General features: G+C 41.5%; 1 protein-coding gene across 1 annotated transcript in view; it reads right to left on the bottom strand.

Annotated features, from left to right (window-relative positions):
* The window catches only part of LOC126183937 (Down syndrome cell adhesion molecule-like protein Dscam2), a 461,766-nt gene that overhangs the window by 195,577 nt on the left and 241,700 nt on the right, over positions 1-24,489 (bottom strand). The window contains exons 4-6 of the mRNA XM_049926285.1: positions 10,098-10,208; positions 9,324-9,485; positions 619-897 (exon numbers count right to left, since the gene is read on the bottom strand). Of these exons, the coding sequence (XP_049782242.1) occupies positions 619-897; positions 9,324-9,485; positions 10,098-10,208 (552 nt within the window). The remainder of the gene's footprint in view (positions 1-618; positions 898-9,323; positions 9,486-10,097; positions 10,209-24,489) is intronic.

Here is a 24,489-nt window from a genome sequence, read left to right as displayed (position 1 = left end):
ACATCAGGAAGAAGACTCTTCTATACTCCCTCTATAAAGAAGCCAATTTCTGCTACCACTCAGCACCACAGGGCCAGTTTAGGTGACAGAATGATGACAGTGCCAAATATCCTCAATGCATGTAATCAGAAAGAGCTTTCAAAGAACAGATTTCTGTAAGAGATAAATGTACACAAATGCCTGCAGAAAAGCAGCAAGCAATTTGAAGCAATCACTTCTGAAGATTTCAATTAGCTGAAAGCATAAAACATAAATAATTTATTAACTACTCTAAGTTCAGCATCTATTATATCATTTCGGTGAAGAATTTAATTTTCTTTACAGACACTGCTAAATTAGTATTAAAGAAAAATCTGTCATATTGCTTCATCACTAGTTAGTAAGTTGAAATACCTGCTCTGTGACACTTCAAAGTCCATAGTGTAAAAACTGGCTCTTTCTGCAGAAAAAAATATAGCAGACAAATGCTGATCAGGTACAGTCTGAAGATTTAGGCATATTACAAAATTTTAATAAAATATCCCACAGCAAGATAAACTGTGTCAAATGAAAATCTAATTTGCAGATATGGAGATTGTGAAATGATACAGAATAAGATGCAGGCAACAGGAGGGTTACCATTGACAAGAAGCTGAGCGGAGTGTGAGGCTGTAGCAGCAGCATTACTGGCAACACAAGTGTATGTTCCAGCATGGTCAGGCTTCAGACTTTCAATGCTCAAAGCACTTATGTGGCCTCCAAGCTCACGAACTCCAACATCTGATGCCAAACCACCGCCATCTTTCATCCACTTGATTGTAAGTGGGGGATCACCCTTGTTGATAACACACTGAACTCCTGTGCGTTCTCCAATATGCAGGTCCGTTTGGAAAGAGAAGGGTGCTATCTTGGGTGGCACTGCAACACATTTATCCTGCAACACTGGCTTTTCAGCAGGCTTAAAAAAATTCTTTGTTACGAATGATACAGTCTTAAAAACTATACATAAATATGTCTTTGGCTGCTTCTTCTTGCTTTTTTTGTAAACTTTTTGTTTGATAATAATATTTAATATCCATCCACCACTGAGGAAACAGTAATTACATAACACAAATGCAACCTGTAATTGATGTTTCTAATGTAAATTTAAATTATGAAAGAAATCAGACAGACACTCACCTGTGATCGAACAGGTACAATTATTCAATCAGGATTTTCTTTGTCCAGTGCTGCATACTTAAATCCTATGCAAGTGTAATTATAGGCATTTGACAATAGAAAATGGCAATATTAATTTAAATTTGCAAGAAATAGTGATACACGATCAGTCGTTTAAATAAGCAATAAATACAGTTACTTTTTATTGCTGTAACTATTTCTTTGGGGAATTGTGTACTACACAGCAAATTCTAAACTAGTTTCACTTCTTAATAGGTAGATCATCTACAGTGAAGCTTTATTAATCAGCAGAAGTTTTTGTCTTGTTAGTCCAGCACCATGATCAGAAACTGCTTTAATAACCCTTTCTCCCTTTCTGGTCATTTACTTGAGCTTTAATGATTTCTTGTGAAAGATATTGAAACGATCGCTATCATTACTCACATATACTATGTGAATCAACTAAGCGTTTTACTTATTATCCCTTATTATTAATGTACTTGGTTTTTAAAGGAACAGAAAACAGTTTGAAAAAATATCTCCTCAGCATTTTCACTAAGATTCCTGAAAACAGAACATAACATTAACAGCAAGTTATTCTATGAAATCAATGAGGTGAAAAACTTGTTCTCATAATCAATATTGTCTTGTGGTGGAAGAATGTCCATTGAATGTGAAGTTAAAAGTAATGAATACAGCACAGTCAAAACAGCTGAAGGGTAGGTAGTCTGTAGCCTTTGGAGGCTAGGTGAGAAGGCACTCACCTGCACAGACCCTGTCTTTTAAAATTAATTACTTTTTATTAAAGATCTTGGAAAATATTGCAGATAATTTCCATTTGGGAAATGAAATTAATTAAGCAATGAAGATGTAAACAATAACTAAAGGCTGCAAAACATCTTTTAGTGTTACCATTTACATTGCAAAAGTACTCCAACCAGTTCATGTGTGATGTAAATTCATTCCACAATTTTCCAAGTGATTTGAGAATTTATGATCATGCTGCAGGCAATACTAAAAATGTTCTGAAATAATCAGTAATGTAGATATCCTAAGTTACACTGCACAGTGGACGTTTGTTGATAATAGGCAAATGAAAAAGCTAAACAGTATAAATCTAGCACTAAACATTGTACAGTGTGAGGAAAAAAATTCCAAACTTGGAGACTGGCATGTGATTCCTCATCGAGATTGAAGACAAAAGTTTATCTAGCAAAATCAGACCCCGTGTATTTTGAAAACATGTGTATGAAAACGAGGAGATGGGAACACTGTTATATCATGCAGCGCATCAGAATGTACAGAGGAACGTCTAGCACACTGCGCTACTGTACCGGCCATGGTAACTCACTGAGTAGACTGCTGGGACATCAGACCCACATGCACCCTGACAAGAATATTTTTCATTGTTGGTGTTGTTATGGTCTTCAGTCCTGAGACTGGTTTGATGCAGCTCTCCATGCTACTCTATCCTGTGCAAGCTTCTTCATCTCCCAGTACCTACTGCAACCTACATCCTTCTGAATCTGCTCAGTGTATTCATCTCTTGGTCTCCCCCTACGATTTTTACCCTCCACACTGCCCTCCAATATTAAATTGGTGATCCCTTGATGCCTCAGAACATGTCCTACCAACCGATCCCTTCTTCTGGTCAAGTTGTGCCACAAACTTCTCTTCTCCCCAATCCTATTCAATACTTCCTCATTAGTTATGTGATCTACCCATCTAATCTTCAGCATTCTTCTGTAGCACCACATTTCGAAAGCTTCTATTCTCTTCTTGTCCAACTATTTACCGTCCATGTTTCACTTCCATACATGGCTACACTCCATACAAATACTTTCAGAAATGACTTCCTGACACTTAAATCTATACTCGATGTTAACAAATTTCTCTTGTTCAGAAATGCTTTCCTTGCCATTGCCAGTCTACATTTTATATCCTCTCTACTTCGACCATCATCAGTTATTTTGCTCCCCAAATAGCGAAACTCCTTTACTACTTTAAGTGTCTCATTTCCTAATCTAATACCCTCAGCATCACCCGACTTAATTCGACTACATTCCATTATCCTCATTTTGCTTTTGTTGATGTTCATCTTATATCCTCCTTTCAAGACACTGTCCATTCCGTTCAACTGCTCTCCCAGGTCCTTTGCTGTCTCTGATAGAATTACAATGTCATCGGCAAACCTCAAAGTTTTTATTTCTTCTCCATGGATTTTAATACCTACTCCAATTTTTTCTTTTGTTTCCTTTACTGCTTGCTCAATATACAGATTGAATAACATTGAGGAGAGGCTACAACCCTGTCTCACTCCCTTCCCAACCACTGCTTCCCTTTCATGTCCCTCGTCTCTTATAACTGCCATCTGGTTTCTGTACAAATTGTAAATAGCCTTTCGCTCCCTGTATTTTACCCCTGCCACCTTTAGAATTTGAAAGAGAGTATTCCAGTCAACATTGTCAAAAGCTTTCTCTAAGTCTACAAATGCTAGAAACGTAGGTTTGCCTTTCCTTAATCTTTCTTCTAAGGTAAGTCTTAAGGTCAGTATTGCCTCACGTGTTCCAGTATTTCTACGGAATCCAAACTGATCTTCCCCGAGGTCGGCTTCTACTAGTTTTTCCATTCGTCTGTAAAGAATTCGTGTTAGTATTTTGCAGCTGTGGCCTATTAAACTCATTGTTCGGTAATTTTCACATCTGTCAACACCTGCTTTCTTTGGGATTGGAATTATTATATTCTTCTTGAAGTCTGAGGGTATTTCGCCTGTTTCATACATCTTGCTCACCAGATGGTAGAGTTTTGTCAGGACTGGCTCTCCCAAGGCCGTCAGTAGTTCCAATGGAATGTTGTCTACTCCGGGGGCCTTGTTTCGACTCAGGTCTTTCAGTGCTCTGTCAAACTCTTCATGCAGTATCGTATCTCTCATTTCATCTTCATCTACATCCTCTTCCATTTCCATAATATTGTCCTCAAGTACATCGCCCTTGTATAGACCCTCTATATACTCCTTCCACCTTTCTGCTTTCCCTTCTTTGCTTAGAACTGGGTTTCCATCTGAGCTCTTGATGTTCATACAAGTGGTTCTCTTATCTCCAAAGGTCTCTTTAATTTTCCTGTAGGCGGTATCTATCTTACCCCTAGTGAGATAAGCCTCTACATCCTTACATTTGTCCTCTAGCCATCCCTGCCTAGCCATTTTGCACTTCCTGTCGATCTCATTTTTGAGACGTTTGCATTCTTTTTTGCCTGCTTCATTAACTGCATTTTTATATTTTCTCCTTTCATCAATTAAATTCAATATTTCTTCTGTTACCCAAGGATTTCTAAGAGCCCTGGTCTTTTTACCTACTTGATCCTCAGCTGCCTTCACTACTTCATCCCTCAAAGCTACCCATTCTTCTTCTACTGTATTTCTTTCCCCCATTCCTGTCAATTGTTCCCTTATGCTCTCCCTAAAACTCTGTACAACCTCTGGTTCTTTCAGTTTATCCAGGTCCCATCTCCTTAAATTCCCACCTTTTTGCAGTTTCTTCAGTTTTAATCTACAGGTCATAACCAATAGATTGTGGTCAGAGTCCACATCTGCCCCTGGAAATGTCTTACAATTTAAAACCTGGTTCCTAAATCTCTGTCTTACCATTATATAATCTATCTGATACCTTTTAGTATCTCCATGGTTCTTCCATGTATACAACCTTCTATCATGATTCTTAAAACAAGTGTTAGCTATAATTAAGTTGTGCTCTGTGCAAAATTCTACCAGGCGGCTTCCTCTTTCATTTCTTAGCCCCAATCCATATTCACCTACTATGTTTCCTTCTCTCCCTTTTCCTACACTCGAATTCCAGTTACCCATGACTATTAAATTTTCGTCTCCCTTCACTATCTGAATAATTTCTTTTATATCATCATACATTTCTTCAATTTCTTCATCATCTGCAGAGCTAGTTGGCATATAAACTTGTACTACTGTAGTAGGCGTGGGCTTTGTGTCTATCTTGGCCACAATAATGCATTCACTATGCTGTTTGTAGTAGCTTACCAGCATTCCTATTTTCCTATTCATTATTAAACCTACTCCTGCATTACCCCTATTTGACTTTGTGTTTATAACCCTGTAGTCACCTGCCCAGGAGTCTTGTTCCTCCTGCCACCGAACTTCACTAATTCCCACTATATCTAACTTTAACCTATCCATTTCCCTTTTTAAATTTTCTAACCTACCTGCCCGATTAAGGGATCTGACATTCCACGCTCCAATCCATAGGACGCCAGTTTTCTTTCTTCTGATAACGACATCCTCTTGAGTAGTCCCCGCCCGGAGATCAGAATGGGGGACTATTTTACCTCCGGAATATTTTATCCAAGAGGACGTCATCATCATTTAATCATACAGTAAAGCTGCATGCCCTCAGGAAATATTACGGCCGTAGTTTCCCCTTGCTTTCAGCCGTTCGCAGTACCAGCACAGCAATGCCGTTTAGGTTATTGTTACAAGGCCAGATCAGTCAATCATCCAGACTGTTGCCCTTGCAACTACTGAAAAGGCTGCTGCCTCTCTTCAGGAACCACACGTTTGTCTGGCCTCTCAACAGATACCCCTCCGTTGTGGTTGTACCTACGATACGGCCATCTGTATCGCTGAGGCACGCAAGCCTCCCCACCAACGGCAAGGTCCATGGTTCATGGGGAGCTTGGAGCAATTCCTTTGGGAAACTGATAATCTTCATCCCCAAGTAATGGACAGATGTCACTCAAGCACTAGACACACTCCACAAACAGCAGATGGGATTCTTAAAACCATTCACTAGTCACCTTGGTGAAGTACTCATGATATTGCGAGACAGTTCCAGATATCTCAAAGACAGGTTGTTGAAGTGTTGCACAATGAAGAACTGCATTCATATCATAACACGTTAACTCAACACCAGTGACCGGAGGACACCATTCGATGAGTACATTTTTTGTGAAAGCTATTTTCAACCTCAACAACAGACAGAACACAACCCATATGTCAGCATGCTTGTCATAAACCTCTGGGCTGGAATTGTGGAGGGAGTCCTTTTGGACCCTTACCTATTGCCAGACAAGTTGAATGAATCCCTGTACTGTATGTCCCTTTGCAATACTACATTAGAAAATGTTCCACTTTGTCTTCAACTACAGCTATGGCTTCAGCATGATAAGGCCCCGCCACGCTTTGAAATGAATCCATGTAACTACAGTATTTAAATGAAGTGTTTCCAGGGAATTGGATTGGTCATGGAGGTCCAATGTTCTGGTGTCCATATTCCCCCAACCTTAATCCACTAGATTTTTATTTATGGAGACACTTAAAGGAACAAGTTTGTAGCACTCCACCCACAGATGTACATGACCTAATAGGTTGTGTGCATGCCGCTTTGGCAATGGTGGGTGCAAATGCTTTGCATAGAGCCCAGCAAAGTATGATACAGTGAGTGGTGAAGTGTTTGCAAATGCAAGGTGGCTGCTTTGAACATCTTCTCTAAAGTGAACATTAGCCATACATGTAGGTACCAGCTCTGTGAAGGTAAGCCGAGATGTCAAACACACAGAATGGAATTATTATGTGTAGCACACTCTGCAATATAGTGTAGCCTACCTATTGTGGTTTTTGTACCTCATTGGTTACTGTATCAACTATTATTTTCTATTGGCTCCTCTTGTGTCATGGACAAAACAAACTGGTCGTTTACATCTGTAAAAAATTCATGGCATGTCTTAATGTTTAAATAAATGTAACAGTAACATAAAGAAATACATACGATACTGCATGGTGGAGTTGTAAATTGGATACAATTCGATGCTTTAACTGGTAAAAAAAGGTGTGAATGTGACTCAGACATTGGCAAATCTGCATATCCATTCCCCATAGCATTGCCTCATCTCACTGAGCTAACAGGACACAGTGCAGAGTTCATGATAGATGTTCCTGGCCATGCTGTATGCAGTTACAGCATTGCCAGGGTCTTGTTTTTTAAATCACATTTCTTTTAAACCTTTTAGCAGGAATTGGTTTTGCTAGACATGCTTTTGTCTTGAATTGGGATGAGGAATTGCATGCTGATTGACAAGTACGGCATTTTTCTTCACTCTGTACATTTAACACAGGTTAACATACAGTATACTTGAGCTTATTTCAATACAAGACCAAGAATTATCCCTACATTTTTCCTGGAGCCACTGGATCCCCAGCTGATAAATGGTAGAAGGCTTTGGCATGGTAGGGTGTTTACTCCATCTGCTCTCATCCTCTGCGATCTAACAATACTGTAGTGCAGCGGCAGTCGCGGGTGGATGATGTGTTTTATCTTTTTGTGCTTTGTTGTACATGTCAATGTCCAAGGCAATTTCAGTTTTGATTGTACAAAAGATTTGGCTGTAAATTTTTATGCATTTCAATTTTAAATTAGTTAATTATTGGTATGAATTGTAAGTCCTATTTATCTTATGGATGCCCCACATAAGGCAGAGGTTCAGAGTGCAGAACTGAAAATTGTTTATTCTTCCTCTATTACTTACAATTAGCCACATCTGCACCCCCCTCCTTCCCATGCTCCCCCCTCCTCCCCCACCCTTTCCTGCAATAGCTATATAGTGCTCAAGAAAAAGTGAATGCACATGATTTAATTGTATATATGTAACTGAAACAGTCATTGCACACACTATTGATTGCATTAGTGAATTGTTTACATTTACTGTGTTGTATAACTGTTACCTGCAGACCTGAGAACTAAACTGCCAGACAAAAAGAAGTGAAGCCTGTAGAAGACATGGCATGATTAGGTGTCAATGTAACTTTGTACACATACACACCATCAGTTGGTATGAAAATAATTATTAGTGCTGCAGTTCTCCATGACACTAAGAGTGCATTAGTGTTGTTTGTGTTTAGTGTTGTTACAAGATCTGCTGGAGTATAAAAGGGACACGGACAGTATCAGATGATGAGTGCTCACTGTGAAGGACTTCGAGATGCCCCATATTTGTATGAGGCAGCATTATCAGCACTTGACACAGTTTCAAAGGGGCCTCACTGTAGGTCTCCATTTGACTGGCTGATCAAATCATGCGATATACAGATCTGAGAGACTCCCTGCAATATTCTGTGTCATCCCGTATCATTGGTGAGAGTGTATTAGCATCCAGACTAGTGAATTACCATCCAATCCACAGGATGTCACTAACACGCAACATAAGCATCTGCTTTTGGAGTGGTACTGTGATTCGGAAGCATGAACTGCTGATGAATGAATCACAGTTCTGCACTACCCAAGGTGACCAGAGTCACTGAGTATGGTGGTGACCTGGAGAAAGATTCCATTCTTACAGAGTTTTGGGGAGGCACCACGGTATTACTACTGGCAGCATGGTGCTGTGACCCATCGGGTGTGATGTCAGGCTGAAGAACATGTGTGGCACCAGCTCAGACATCAGCACCACCCCACTACCAGTAAAGGAACAGTTACAACAGCTATGGACTGGCTTGCCTAAGAGAGGATACAATGGCTTTATGACACCCTTCCCAACCAAATCAGAGCACGCATCCAGGTCAGAGGGGTTGAAACATCATACTGATAAGAGGGCTCATACTGCCACGTTCTTTGTAAATCTGACTCGATTTTGTAATCTCTGAATTAACATCACACACCCTCTGAACCCTTAAAGTTTCATTTCATTTCACCTCACCTTCTGGATGCTTCACTTTTTTTGTCACACAGTGCTGGTGTATGTTTAAAAAAAAGAACATTCATCTGAAACTGTAAATAAACACAATGAGAGCTAATTTAAACTAAATTTGAAGTATTGTGTTTTCCATTTACTCATGCAACAAAGAAACTCTCAGAATATAGTTGGATTACGTATTTAGTGTAATAACCTTAATTTAATTACTAGGTTCAATTGGCAGCACAATTATGTGGAGTGAACGTCAAAAGATAACTAATTCCCACAAAAGTAAATCCGAACAAAGGGAAACAGACATTGGTATGCGCATAGTTATATTATGATGCATGGAATATTGAGCTATTTGTACAACATTATATGTACTTCACAGTGAACAATTATTTTAGATGATTATGATGAGCACCCAAAAACCTCTCCACTAAAACAATGGAAATGTAAAGGTTGTGGATCTCAGTAACAGTACTGTAACATACCAGTGACAGTAAGTGGCAGTGTCTGAGATGAGGAATGTCCTTGTTTATTCATAGCCGTACAGCGGTACAGTCCTCTGTCTGTATCCTTCTGCACATTTTCAAGTAACAAGGTACCATTTGAAAAGACTTTCTGCCGTCGGGTTACCGGTAACCGTCTTCTGTCTGAAACAATAATGTCAATAGCATGAATTTTAATGTACTTTATCTAAAAGATTACATGGTGAAACCAGTTTACTTCTTTTTAACATCTTGTGGAATGGATAATAGGTTATAGTGAGGCAATGTTTCAGTAAAATCAAGGCCAGTAACAACAGATCAGAAAGACTTAGAAGCACAATGTATTCACCAGTATACAAATAACTTATGTTAGTACCAGAAAGCACAAATAAAATCATACATTGTGATGCACAGTCCACCATCTGGCTTATAGGTGAAATCATTATACATACACAGTGCAAAAGATAAAAAAAAAAAAGCACACTCAAAAAAGAAAAATAACACACAGTCCAAACAATCTCTTTATTAGAAAATACAGATAACTAAAAGAGTTTGCTTAAGTGTGGAAATAGTAGAGAATGTGTAGTATGCACCTTGGCACGTGTTTCCATCACAATTTTATTGGTGTAGAAACTTGTTGCTAATTGTTTTTCATCACAGTCAGATTCTTGTGAAGTCAGGTGAAAAAATTTTAGGTGTCAGTTTCAGGAGTGAACATTATTTACAGATTTTGAAACAGCTTAATTTATTTAAATAGTATCGCACAGTGTGTCTTACCTTTCTCCCACGTTATGGATTCTATAGGATACCCAGACACAGGGCAGGCTATATAAAGGGGTTCCCCTGCCACCGCTGAGACGTTAGGCATTGGTCGCACAAATGGCAATCCTGCAAAATATTTTCCAATAAATTTTATATAAGGATACAAATGCATAAATATCTTCATTTTATAATTTTGACATTCTTAGTAGTAGATTACATTCAGTGCAGGTATTATAACAGATTATCATTTGAACCATTTATTGCATAGTCTCTAATTGATCTGGTCCTCTTGTTGCATATTTCTATTTGGTAGCTCTCACAAGACTGTCCACATAGGGTACACTTGCAAAGGTTTGACGGTTCATGGTATGTTGTATTTGCACAAATTTCATGGTGGAATCCGTGTACTGCGAGTCTTGTAATTACATGTCTCATCTCAAAATTTGCTGCTGCCCAAGTGCAGTCGATCATGGCCCCGGATCCATAGAATTCCGTTGGTACTTCCTCTCTTTTCTTGAGTAGTGATCTTAGTAGGTTCTCCGATGCTGATGTGTTGGGAAGTAAGAACCTTGTCCTTAGATACTCTATGAGGAAAGATTCTCGGGCGAGAAGGTAGACTAATCTCGATCTTGTGGTTTTTGGTACCCCTAATGCTCTTTTGATATAGATTGCTTTTACTCTTTCCAATATTTCTAAGTTCTTTTCATTTAGATGTATCCATATGATTTCTATGCCATAAGCCAATATCGGTATTATTTTTGATTTGAAGAGTGCCATAGCTGTGTCTAGATTTAGTGTTCTGATGGAACTTATTTCGGTTATCGTTCTGATGGCTTGTGTTGCTTTCTTTGTTGTGTGTTTAGTGAAGCACTTTGCGGGTGGCTGGAGTGTTATCCCTAGATATTTGTAATCTTTTGTGATAGATAATTGCTTTCCTTGTAGTGCAATTCTTGTCGTTTTTGGGATTTGCCCGCCTGGTCTGAATACCATCATATCCGTCTTGTCGGTGTTGATTACGAACTTGTGTTTTGTGCACCATTTTTCCACGTCTTCTATAGTCTCCTGTAGTTTTTTTGAGCCTATCACAATGTTGTCCGCGTAGGCATATGCTTCAACATCTTCGTCTTGAGCGATTTCCATAATGTCCTTTGCTGCCAGAATGAACAGGAGCGGGCTTAGTGGGTCTCCTTGGAGTTCTCCATTTGTTTGCCTTATTGGTTCAGACAGGTCGAGGTTGTCCGAGATCCTTATCTCGTTCCATTCATTTATGGAGTTTATGATCCTCGTCCAGACGCTGTCTCTTCCCAGGGATTCGTCGAGCATCCTTTCTACTAATGATCGATCGAGGAGGTCGAAGGCCTTTGTGAAGTCTATGAATACATCATAATATTTTTGCTTCTTATCGATGGTTTCCCATATGTCTTTTAAAAGCAGCTCCACTGCTGTGATAGTGGATCTTTTTTCCCTGAACCCGAACTGAGATTCTGGGAGGTGGTCTTCCAAAGTGTGTCTTATTCTTACTGTGATTAGTTTTGTGAATACCTTAAAAGGGTTGTTTTCTAAGGCTATTCCTCTGTACTCGTTTGTGTCCTTTGGGTCGCCCTTCCCTTTGTACATTACCCTTACTATTGAATTTCTCCACTGGCCTGGGATTTTTGCTGTTTCAGTGCATTTGTTATAAAGTTTTGTCCAGGTTGGTGCTAGCAGATGGGCTGTGTCTTTAAGGTATTCATTGTAAAGCATGTCCGGTCCTGCTGCTTTTTTCCTTTTTGTTGATTCAATGATGTTTTGGACCTCATTTGGAGTGAGTGGGGACCAGGCTGGCATCCCTTGCAGTGTGAGCTCTTGACTTGTTACCTGTGCTCCTTCTCTACCATCTTTGTTGAGAATGACTTTGAAATGTCTCGTCCATTCGTCCATGCTTATATAGTGTAACCGTGCCTGCTTTCGGGGGCGGATTGCAATGAACGGGTCTCTCCTGGCTTCTTCAGCTAGTCTTCTTCCCTCTTCTTCCCTGTGTGCCACTATCTTCTCCCTTGTTAGTGTTTTGTAGGACAAATGGTTCAAATGATAATCTGTTATAATACCTGCACTGAATATAATCTACTACTAAGAATTATGCAGACAATCAATACATCCTTGTAATTCACTCTCAAATGATTGTAATCTAATGTATAACTATAATGGCTATTTTGCTGCAATAAATCGTTTACATAATTTTACTTTCTTGATGATAGCAATAATCAAAGTTAAATTAAGTTAATTTAAATCTAATTCCAATATATTATGGATGACAGCTGATAAGCTAAAAAATCTAAAGTTTTAATAACTGAGGTTTTAGGGACTTTTTCTTGTTTGTGGACAACATATAAAGAACGGGTGACTTTGATTCGAACAGTACATCCATAATGAAAATTTGAACTGAACTATATTTACGGAACACTCAAAGACATTTTGATGTTGAGCCACTTGTTGTTTATGGAAGTCAGTGTTACTTCTTTTACAATATAGAGACCCCATCGTAGCGTAAAAAGACGTTAGGTCCCAGGTGAATATTGTATTATTACAGTACTACCCTCGTGTGTGTGTGTGTGTGTGTGTGTGTGTGTGTGTGTATGTGCGTGTGTTTTATTAAGCAATCTGCAGCGTTCCACGTAAACGTGCCGTGAAATAAATGTACCGGTACATCGCAGGTCTCCGGCAAGTGGGAAACAGTCCTTCCCAAACGATCTAATGTCGTTAAATATGTAACAATAACATGATTCCTCAGAGCAAGAGAGGGTGCATACGATTTTAATACCGTATCGAAAATTTGCAAAGTCTAGAGATTTTCGACGTTCTGCAGTAAAGCAGAAGAGATTCATAGGCTACTACATTCCTCATAAATGGCTGGAGAAAAGATAAGAATGGATAAATAGAGAAGGGGAATACGTATGACGGTCCTATATACTACAATTTTTTTATAAGCAATTCCTAACACTTCCACAATCTTTTTACCGTATCCCATCATTTCTGTCCTTCCTGACGCGGCAAATAGCAAATCCTTAATACGTTTTTGAGCTGAAATCTGCCGTTACACATACGCGGTAAAAGAAGTGATTTGTTAAACACGAAAGCAGCAATTCGGTTGGTGGGCTATGAACATCTGCCTTGTGTCGCGCTTTCATTTAATTTAATAGAGCGCTCGGGACTTACGAGAATGGAAAAAAGTATTATACAAAAATCAAAAACAATCGTAGAACAGGATTTCTATGCTACAAGAACCCCTTGAAGCGGCACTTGGACATATCCACAATTCCATAAAAAGTCTTCTTGAAACTGAATGGCAAGCTGTACCAGAAGTTGTTAAAATAAAGCCTTTCAAAGCAGTTCATAGAAGAAATGTCCCCTCAAACGCAAGGGTCTATTTCAAAGGTGCTAGCAGCCACCGATAGCATAGAGGGGATATTTGCGAATTTCTATATCAATTTCAGTACAGAAATACCAAAGAACCTACTGCTTTAAGTTAAATACGAAATTTAATTACCGATTTAAAAACCGGGCTAGACACTCAGTCCTGTCGAAAGCAGCCCTATTAGATCCACGCTTTAAGAGGCTTGCTTTTAAAGACGAATCTGCTTTCAACTACGCCAAAATTTCATTATAAACTGCATTAGAAAAAATATTCATTGAATGTCACCATTTGAAATAGAGTTGACTTTGAGTTAGTATCGCCCATTCCTTTTGATGAAGAGGACTCAGGCTGGGAAGAATTTCATGTGAAGGCAACGTGACATCACCTGTTACCAGCATAATATCGATGAGGCAGTATATGGAAGAAAAGTTATCAAATAAGGACGAGTGTCCTTTACACTCCTCTACACTGAACTGCATGCTATAAGAAGGAAAACAAATTCCGTCATGGCTCCTTCAGTGACGACAGAAAGGGCATTGTCAAAATCATGTCAAACATTGTCAGATAGGCGAAGTTTCCTGAACCGAAATGCTTGGAAAAATTTTTATTTTTAAACCTCAACCGAAGGTTTCCGTAAGAAACAATTCTGACACAATGTACATTTTCTGATTGACTGTTGTTATATAGATTACATATGTTGATTATTGAAAACTGACTTCCCACTGAAGTAACAGTCGTGGACACGCAATTCGACACAATGTACATTTTCTGATTGACTGTTGTTATATAGATTACATATGTTGATTATTGAAAACTGACTTCCCACTGAAGTAACAGTCGTGGACACGCAATTCGCCATACCGAGATCGACGTCTATTGCTTTGACTGACTTCTTCCAAGGTGCCAAAGTCTGAGTTAAAGTATAATGAAAAATTTTTTATATAAGGTCATAATTTGGATCCTACTTTGAAATGAAGCACAGAATTTATTTTTTTTTAGTTTATTTAGTTGACTGAGGAATTGAGAACATTTTTTTACATTTCCCCTTAACAGCTACTTAAAATATATATGTAGTAGCTTACCTTTGTAAAAATTTGTCTTTACATTCCACATTAAATAATTTAAAACTTACTGTTTTTCGTTATTACTATTATCAAACCCGGTCAAACGTATTCAAGTATAAAAAATACACCAAAATACCAAGATGTAAGCATATGAAAACGACTGGACTCCATAAGAGTTTTACGATACCGTCGATGACGAAAGCAACGAGTAAAACGATACATTTGTAACGAATACTGTTAGTTTTAGTAACAAATACATAGGGATACATTTTTTCGTTACTTTCACAGTTCTACGAAACCAAGTACGTAGGGCATCCATTCGTAAGTTTACTATACCTGCTTCCGATAACAAATCTGACACGAACAAATTTTTGGTAGAAGATTTATGGTTTCTACATAGTCTACGAGGTGATAAAAAAAACAGATTTTTTTAAACAATTTTGATTTTTTCGTGTATATTAATGTCATTCCCTTCAAAATAGTCCTCATTATATATTATACACATGTGCCATCGTTTTTTCTAATCCCTGAAACGCTTTTGGATCTCGATCTCTATGACAGCTTTTAGGTCTTCCTGCGATACGTTTTTAATATGTGAAACGACGGCCCTTAACGTTTTCTTTATTTTTGGGCAAGTAAAGCATTTAAGTGGTGTTTCTTATTGTGTAGCATGAACTATGTCATTATCGAAGAACACAGTGAGCGTAATGTTCACGATTCACCGCAATTGTCGAGCTATTCCTCTGGGACGATTGATCATTATAGTTTCGAAGTCATATCCGTCAATTCAAGTTTCATCACCTGATATATGACACGTTTCAGATGTTCTGCATCGTTGTTTACATGGCATGAGCGAATTGATATAGCGATATCATCAGAAACTTCTGTGATTGTGACTCGGCAATTCTTCGTAATCATTTCTTTCCCTTTTCTCCAGTTCCACGGCTGATGATATGCAGGGGCGGCCAGGTCGCTCCTTCTCGATATCTTCAAAATCTTCTCAGCCTTCTGCAAAGCTTATGTAGCACTCGATAACCATTGTTTTACTCATAGCTGACTCACCAGAAGCAATATTTAAAACTTCTAAAACTTTGCTGCATTTGTTCCGTTTCTACAGGGTGAAAAGTATTTAAACTGACAAACTCTGGGAGGTTGTAGGGGACATCAAAACAAATATTTTTCCCTAATGTCATTTTTTCCTATGAGGATTATTTAAACCGGTGGAGGCCGTATTACGCTCTTTAGTTGTTAGAGCCAGAGGCCGTATTACAATCTTCAGTTGTTAGAGGCCGTATTACGCTCTTCAGTTGTAGGCAACTGCTGTCCACCAGCGTAGTAGTGCATTGTCTCTGTTTACTAATGGAGCGATACACCTGGAGTGAGTACACTGATATGGTTGGTGCGTACTACGTGGCGCCCCACAACGGACGAGCTGCACAGCGGGTTTATCAACAACCATGTCCTAATCGCCGTATCCCGCATCATACGACCTTTGCTGCTGTGTACCAACGTTTGCCTGAGACCGGGTAATTTAGCAGATTACCTGGACAGGGACGCCGTCGCACGGTAAGAACGCTGCAATTTGAGGAAGCTGTCTTGCAGCATGTGGAGCGGGATCCTTCAATCAGCACTCATGCAACTGCACGTAAGGTCTCGCGGTTAAGGCGCTCAATCCGGAACCGCGCGACTGCTACGGTCGCAGGTTCGAATCCTGCCTCGGGCATGGATGTGTGTGATGTCCTTAGGTTAGTTAGGTTTAAGTAGTTCTAAGTTCTAGGGGACTGATGACCACAGATGTTAAGTCCCATAGTGCTCAGAGCCATTTTTTTTTAACTGCACGTAACATGGGGACCAATCAGACGAATGTAAGAACAGTCCTTCGAGAGCAATTGTTACGTCCAATTCACTTACAGCGTGGTCCACAACCTGGAACCATTTGATTATCCACCCAGAGCACAGTTTTCGCAGTGGTACCTGAAACAGTGTGAAATGCATCCTACATTTCTATCCTATGTGTTGTTTACCGCTGAAGCAATGTTCGGGCGTGATGGAGTCTTCAACATGCACAATTCGCATGTTTGGAGTGAGGATAACCCACATGCGACAGTTACTAGCGCTCATCAAGTGCGGCTCTTCATCAATGTGTGGGTCGGTGTTGTTGGGGATTGTTTAATTGGGTCGTATCTGCTACCTAGGCCATTAAATGGCAGGCACTATTACAATTTTCTCGCCAGAGAATTGACAGAATTGCTGGAAGACGTCCCGCTCCCTACAAGACAAAGCATGTGGTTCCAACATGACAGGGCGCTGGCATATTTCAGTCGTCGTATGGGTCGATTCCTGGACCGACGGTTCCCAGAAACGTGGATTGGCAGAGGTGGTCCTGTAACATGGCCTGCTCGATCCCCGGATATGTCCCTTCTGGACTTTTTTGCGTGGGGAGAGATGCGCAACCTTGTTTACGCAACTCCTGTTGCATCAGAAGAGGATCTGGTCGCCCGGATAGTAGCAGCACCAGGAACAATTCAGGATACTCCTGGGGTTTTTGCCCGTGTCAAACAGAACACGATCCGACGGTGTAACCTTTGTTTACGTGTCAATGGAGGCATTTTTGAAAATCTACTCTAATTGAAACTGGGTTGTGTTAAAGTGTTGTCTCTTAGACATAAAAAAATGGAAGAGTGTTTTTTGGTTTAATTAATTTACCGCCAGACAAATCTTCCTCTACCGGTTTAAATACTCCTCATAGGAAAAAATGACATTAGGGAAAAATATTTGTTTTGATGTCCCCTACAACCTCCCAGAGTTTGTCGGTTTAAAATACTTTTCACCCTGTATAGCAAAATGTTTCCCCCATTCCCACGAACCATGAACCTTGCCGACCCGAAGTGGTACGCGTACTTCCGTTTTCTGACATCTTCTACATCCAGGAGGACCTCCTCACTACGGATCGACTGGAATGAAAGTAAATCTAGTCTAATCTAATCCATCACTATGGTTACATGCGACACATATCCCGAAAGGAGAAAACCAAGCCGGCCGCGGTGGTCTAGCGGTTGTAGGCGCTCAGTCCGGAATCGCGCTACTGCTGCGGTCGCAGGTTCGAATCCTGCCTCGGGCATGGATGTGTGTGATGTGCTTAGGTTAGTTAGGTTTAAGTAGTTCTAAGTTATAGGGGACTGATGACCACAGATGTTAAGTCCCATAGTGCTCAGATCCATTTGAACCATTTGAGAAAACCAAATTTCAGAAAGCGTTTTTCGCTGTCGCGTTTACATGTTAAGGTTTGAAGCGGATTTTGTGGCCCAGTTAAATATGGCGTTTGGAAAACAGCTGTTCCAGTTTCTGTTTTGGTCAGTACAATCACCGTTTCTCTTCACTTAAGTATTACAATCGAAAATCGATTGTAGAAGTGGAAAACCGGCAGCTAGGAACGGATTTCCAGAGTCGATTTTGGAGTGTTTACGTGACCAACCAGAAACAGTATTGTGAAATCGGTTTACGAAATCCGGTTTTGGGAGCCTCATGTAAACATAGTGGATGTTTACATGCGCTCGCAAAACCAGATTTCACAAACCGATTTACCAATAGCGGTTCTTGTTAGTCATGTAAGCACTTCAAAATCGATTCTCCAAATCCGTTTCCAGCTGCCGATTTTCCACTTCCAAATCGATCTTCGCTCCCACCTGAACGCACTACCGTTTTTGAAACATAGAAATTTTTGAAAATTTGTGGTAAGGTCTTATGGGACCAAACTGCTGAGGTTACCGGTCCCTAAGCTTACACACTACTTAATCTAACTTAAACTAACTTACGCTAACGACGACACATACATCCATGCCCGAGGGAGGACTCGAACCTCCGACAGGGGAGCCGCACGGACCGTGACAAGACGCCTCATACCGCATGGCTACCCCTTGCGCCTTTTGAAACATGCTTGGGCTGTCGGGTTTTCAACAAAATGGTTTAAATGGCTCTGAGCACTATGGGACTTAACATCTGAGGTTATCAGCCCCCTAGAACTTAGAACTACTTAAACCTAAGGACATCACACACATCCATGCCCAAGGCAGGATTCGAACCTGCGACCGTAGCGGCAGCGTGGTTCCGGACTGAAGCGCCTAGAACCGCTCGGCCACAACGGCCGGCTCGGGTTATCAAAACATTCGACTAATATAGACGGAGTGACTTATTGTGCAATGAAGGAACAGGAGAAATATTATTAGACTGTGGCATGCGGCTGTCTACCTCTAATATTTAAGTGAAGAGATATTGCGGCTGTGCTCTCTAAATCAGAAACTGGAACATCTGTTTTCCAGACGCCATATTTAACTGGGCTTGCAAATCCGCTTCAGATCTTATTATGTAAACACGACAGCGAAACACGGTTTCAGAAATTTGGTTTTCGTCTTTCGGAAGATGTGACGAATGTAACCGTTGTGACAAATTTATGTTGGACAGTTGTCGTTGGAGGTGTGGTGAGTAGAGATGGGTAAACTCGTTCATTCTTGGGAACTAGTTCACTGGTGATCGCTCTTTCTTGGGAACCGTTCATTTTTACTCGTTCACCGTTCATTTGTGCATCGTATATGGTTCTTATGAACAACTGAAAATTAGTAACATAGGTGATTGAAGATCAAAGGCGCCAAGAGGGGGCACTTGCCTCCCCCCTGGAGTACAGAGTTTTTATTCATTACTTGTAGAAGTAATTTTCGTGATTCTACAAAACCTCTCGTTCAGCCAACTGAAGCGTTATGTGGCTAATCGCAGTGAAATACGAGTAATATAAGGTGCCGCCCGAAAAACCGGCCCCTAGTACAGTCTGCTCACCAATTAAGCACGATTTGTTCACTGCTACGAGCAGAATAGAAAACAGGTAATAATTAGGCAGAAAAGAAATAACAAATAAGCTAATGAAAACAACTACTTCGAAACAACAGATGACGATTTAAAGTCGACAATGAGCAGTCTAGTACTTGGGGGCGATTTTTCGTGCTCCACCCTGTACCACTGTAATAATATTGTAGAAGTTATCATATTCTCTTTACAAAATGTGACACCAGGTAGTAGATTATGGAGTGCGGGCTCCATTCGGTTGTAAGTCGGTCTGCCTTCCATAACAATGAACATGCTGTTTCACCTTGGTTCAAAGAAAGACGGCCGGCCGCGGTGGAAGAGCGGTTCTAGGCGCTTCAGTCCGGAACCGCGCTGCTGCTACGGTCGCAGGTTCGAATCCTATCTCGGGCAGGGATGTGTGTGATGTCCTTAGATTAGTTAGGTTTAAGTACTTCTAAGTCTAGGGGACTGATGACCTCACATGTTAACTCCCACAGTGCTTAGAACCATTTGAACTATTTGAAAAAAAGACGGAAAATGGTAACTCGTTTGTGACGTGCCGACTTCCTTTGCATGTGTAATAACAGAATAACTTGCCTTTTTATAAATATGTCTTCTGCTGTTTATCGAAATAGTGAAGTAAGCTGATATTCTCTTTTGCTACCACTTAATTTTTATGTAATTTACGTAATTATAAAATACGTTTTAATTACCGCTCGTGGACGCTGAATAGAATACGAAAAGAACCAGAAGTCCGGAGTTTAGAAAAGGTTTGAAACATATCTAGAATTGGCGTGCGCAGCTAACGAAACGAACAACAACTCGATACCGAACTAACTAGGAGCAGTCGGTAGTGGAACTGCGACGAGTGGCCACGCGAAGGCATGTGTATTCAAATACAGAGCTATGTAAACAGGCAGAATATGGAGCTGTGAGCCGGCCGCGGTGGCCGAGCGGTTCTAGGCGCTTCAGTCTGGAACCGCGCGACTGCTACGGTCGCAGGTTCGAATTCTGCCTCGGGCATGGATGTGTGTGATGCCCTTAGGTTTAAGTTTAAGTAGTTCTAAGTCTAGGGGACTGATGACCTCAGATGTTAAGTCCCATAGTGCTCAGAGCCATTTGAAACATTTGATTTTGGATATGGCGCTGCGGTCGGCAAGGCCTATATACGAGGTGCATTCAAGTTCTAAGGCTCCCGATTTTATTTCTCCAGACTGGAAAGAGATAAAAACATGCGCATTGTTTTAAAATGAGGCCGCGTTCATTGTCAATACGTCCCAGAGATGGCAGTACCGTACGGCAGATGGAATTTTACCGCCAGCGGCGAGAATGAGAACTGTTTTAAATACTTAAAATTGCGACGTTTTCCTTACTTGAACAGCGTGCAATCATTAGTTTTCTGTATTTGTGTGGTGTGAAACTAACTGAAATTCATCGACAGTTGAAGGAGACATGTGGTGATGGAGTTGTGGATGTGTCGAAAGTGCGTTCGTGGATGCGACAGTTTAATGAAGGCAGAACATCGTGTGACAACAAACCGAAACAACCTCGGGCTCGCTCAAGCCGGTCTGACGACATGATCGAGAAAGTGGAGAGAATTGTTTTGGGGGATCGCCGAATGACTGTTGAACAGATCGCCTCCAGAGTTGGCATTTCTGTGGGTTCTGTGCACACAATCCTGCATGACGACGTGAAAATGCGAAAAGTGTCATCCAGGTGGGTGCCACGAATGCTGACGGACGACCACACGGCTGCCCGTGTGGCATGTTGCCAAGCAATGTTGATGCGCAACGACAGCATGAATGGGACTTTCTTTTCGTCGGTTGTGACCATGGATGAGACGTGGATGCCATTTTTCATTCCAGAAACAAAGCGCCAGTCAGCTCAATGGAAGCACACAGATTAACCGCCACCAAAAAAATGTCGGGTAACCGCCAGTGCTGAAAAAATGATGGTGTCCATGTTCTGGGACAGCGAGGGCGTAATCCTTACCCATTGCGTTCCAAAGAGCACTACAGTAACAGGTGCATCCAACGAAAATGTTTTGAAGAACAAATTCCTTCCTGCACTGCAACAAAAACGTCCGAGAAGGGATGCGCGTGTGCTGTTTCACCAAGACAACGCACCCGCACATCGAGCTAACGTTACGCAACAGTTTCTTCGTGATAACAACTTTGAAGTGATTCCTCATGCTCCCTACTCACCTGACCTGGCTCCTAGTGACTTTAGGCTTTTTCCGACAGTGAAAGACACTCTCCGTGGCCGCACATTCACCAGCCGTGCTGCTATTGCCTTAGCGATTTTCCAGTGGTCAAAACAGACTCCTAAAGAAGCCTTCGCCGCTGCCATGGAATCATGGCGTCATCGTTGTGAAAAATGTGTACGTCTGCAGGGCGATTACGTCGAGAAGTAACGCCAGTTTAATCGATTTCGGGTGAGTAGTTAATTAGAAAAAAAATCGGAGGCCTTAGAACTTGAATGCACCTCGTAAGACAATAAGTGTCTGACGCAGTTGTCAGATAGGTAGATGCTGCTACTATGGCAAGTTATCAAGATTTATGTGAGTTTGAACATGGTGTTATAGTGGGCGCACGAGCGAGGTACCGATGATCTGGATATTTTCCCGTACGATCCTTTTAAGAGTGAACAGTGAATATCAGGAATCTGGAGAAAAGTAAAATCTCTGACATCGCTGCGGCCAGAAAAAAAAAAAATCCTGCAAGAACGGGACCAACGACGACTGAAAGGAATCGTTCAACGTGACAGAAGTGCAACAGTTCCGCAAATATCTGCAGATTTCAGTGCTGGGCCATCAACAAGTGTCAGCTTGTGAACCATTCAACGAGACATCATCTACATGGGTTTCGGAGCCGAAGGCCCGTTTCAAATTGTATGGAGCGGATGGACGTGTACGGGTATAGAGACAACTTCGTGAATGCATGGACCCTGCCTGTCAGCAGGGGGCTCTTCAAGCTCGAGGAGGCTCTGCGGTGGTGTGGGGCGTCTACAGTTGGAGTGTTATGGGACCCCTGAAACGTCTAGATACGACTCTGACAGCTAATACACTACTGGCCATTAAAATTGTTACACCACGAAGATGACGTGCTACAGACGCGAAATTTAACCGACAGGAAGAAGATGCTGTGATATGCAAATGATTACCTTTTCACAAGGTTGGCGGCAGTGGCGACACATACAACGTGCTGACACGAGGAAAGTTTCCAACCGATTTCTCATACACAAACTGCAGTTGACCGGCGTTGCCTGGTGAAACGTTGTTGTGATGCATCGTGTAAGGAGGAGAAATGCGTGCCATCACCTTTCCGCCTTTGATAAAGGTCGGATTGTAGCCTATCGCGATTGCGGTTTATCGTATCGCGAAATTGCTGCTCGCGTTGGTCGAGATCCAATGAATGTTAGCAGAATATGGAATCGGTGGGTTCAGGAGAGTAATACGGAACGCCGTGCTGGATCCCAACGGCCTCGTATAACTAGCAGTCGAGATGACAGGCATGGCTGTAACGGATCGTGCAGCCACGTCTCGATCCCTGAGTCAATAGATGGGGACGTTTGCAAGACAACAACCATCTGCACGAACAGTTCGACGATGTTTGCAGCAGCATGGACTATCAGCTCGGAGACCATGGCTGCGGTTACCCTCGACGCTGCATCACATACAGGAGCGCCTGCGATGGTGTACTCAACGACGAACGTGGCTGCACGAATGGCAAAACGTCATTTTTTCGGATGAATCCAGGTTCTGTTTACAGCACCATGATGGTCGCATCCGTGTTTGGCGACATCGCGGTGAACGCACATTGGAAGCGTGTATTCGTCATCACCATACTGGCGTATCACCCGGCGTGATGGCGTGGGGTGCCATTGGTTACACGTCTTGGTCACCTCTTGTTCGCAATGACGGCACTTTGAACAGTGGACGTTACATTTCAGATGTGTTACGACCCGTGGCTCTATCCTTCATTCGATCCCCGCGAAACTCTACATTTCAGCAGCATAATGCACGACCGCATGTTGCAGGTCCTGTACGGACCCTTCTGGATACAGAAAACGTTCGACTGCTGCCCTGGCCAGCACATTCTCCAGATCTCTCACCAACTGAAAAAGTCTGGTCAATGGTGGCCGAGCTACTGCGCCACAATACGCCAGTCACTACTCTTGATGAACTGTGGTATCGTGTTGAAGCTGCATGGGCAGCTGTACCTGTACACGCCATCCAAGCTCTGTTTGACTCAATGCCCAGGCGTATCAAGGCCGTTATTACGACCAGAGGTGGTTGTTCTGGGTACTAATTTCTCATGATCTATGCACCCAAGTTGCGTGAAATGTAATCACATGTCAGTTCTAGTATAATATATTTGTCCAATAAATACCCGTTTATCATCTGCATTTCTTCTTGGTGTAGCAATTTTAATGGCCAGTAGTGTACGTACGTAAGCATCCTGTTTGTGTTCAAATGTGTGTGAAATCTTACGGGACTAACATCATCAGTCCATAAGCTTACACACTACTTAACCTAAATTATCCTAAGGACAAACACACACACCCATGCCCGACGGAGGACTCGAACCTCCGCCGGGACCAGCCGCACAGTCCAATGACTGCAGCATCCTATTTGATCATCTGCATCCATTCATGTCCATTGTGCATTCCAGAGGACATGGACAATTCCAGCAGGACAATGTGACATCCCACACGTCCAGAATTGCTACAGAGTGTTTCCAGTAGCACTCTTCTGAGTTTAAACACTTCCGTTGGCCACCAAACTCCTCAGACATGAACATTATTGAGCAGATCTGGGATGCCTTGGAACGTGCTTTCCAGGAAAGATCTCCACCCCCTTGCACTCGTACGGGCCTATGGACAGCTCCGCAGGATTCATGGTGTGAATTTCCTCCAGCACTACTTCAGACATTAGTCGAGTCCATGCCACGTCGTGTTGCGGCACTTCTGCGTGCTGGCACGTGTACCAGTTTCTTCGGCTGTTTAGTGTATGAAAACAGGAGTGCGTAACACAGTTGCTGCAACACGACTAACTGAACTGAGATTATTCTCCTGACCCTAACTTCTGAAAGGAACGTCAACAATACACCGC

Source organism: Schistocerca cancellata, chromosome 4, assembly GCF_023864275.1.
Source record: "Schistocerca cancellata isolate TAMUIC-IGC-003103 chromosome 4, iqSchCanc2.1, whole genome shotgun sequence".
In the NCBI taxonomy this organism is placed as follows: Eukaryota; Metazoa; Arthropoda; class Insecta; order Orthoptera; family Acrididae; genus Schistocerca; species Schistocerca cancellata.
This window is presented reverse-complemented; position numbering and strand designations above follow the sequence as displayed.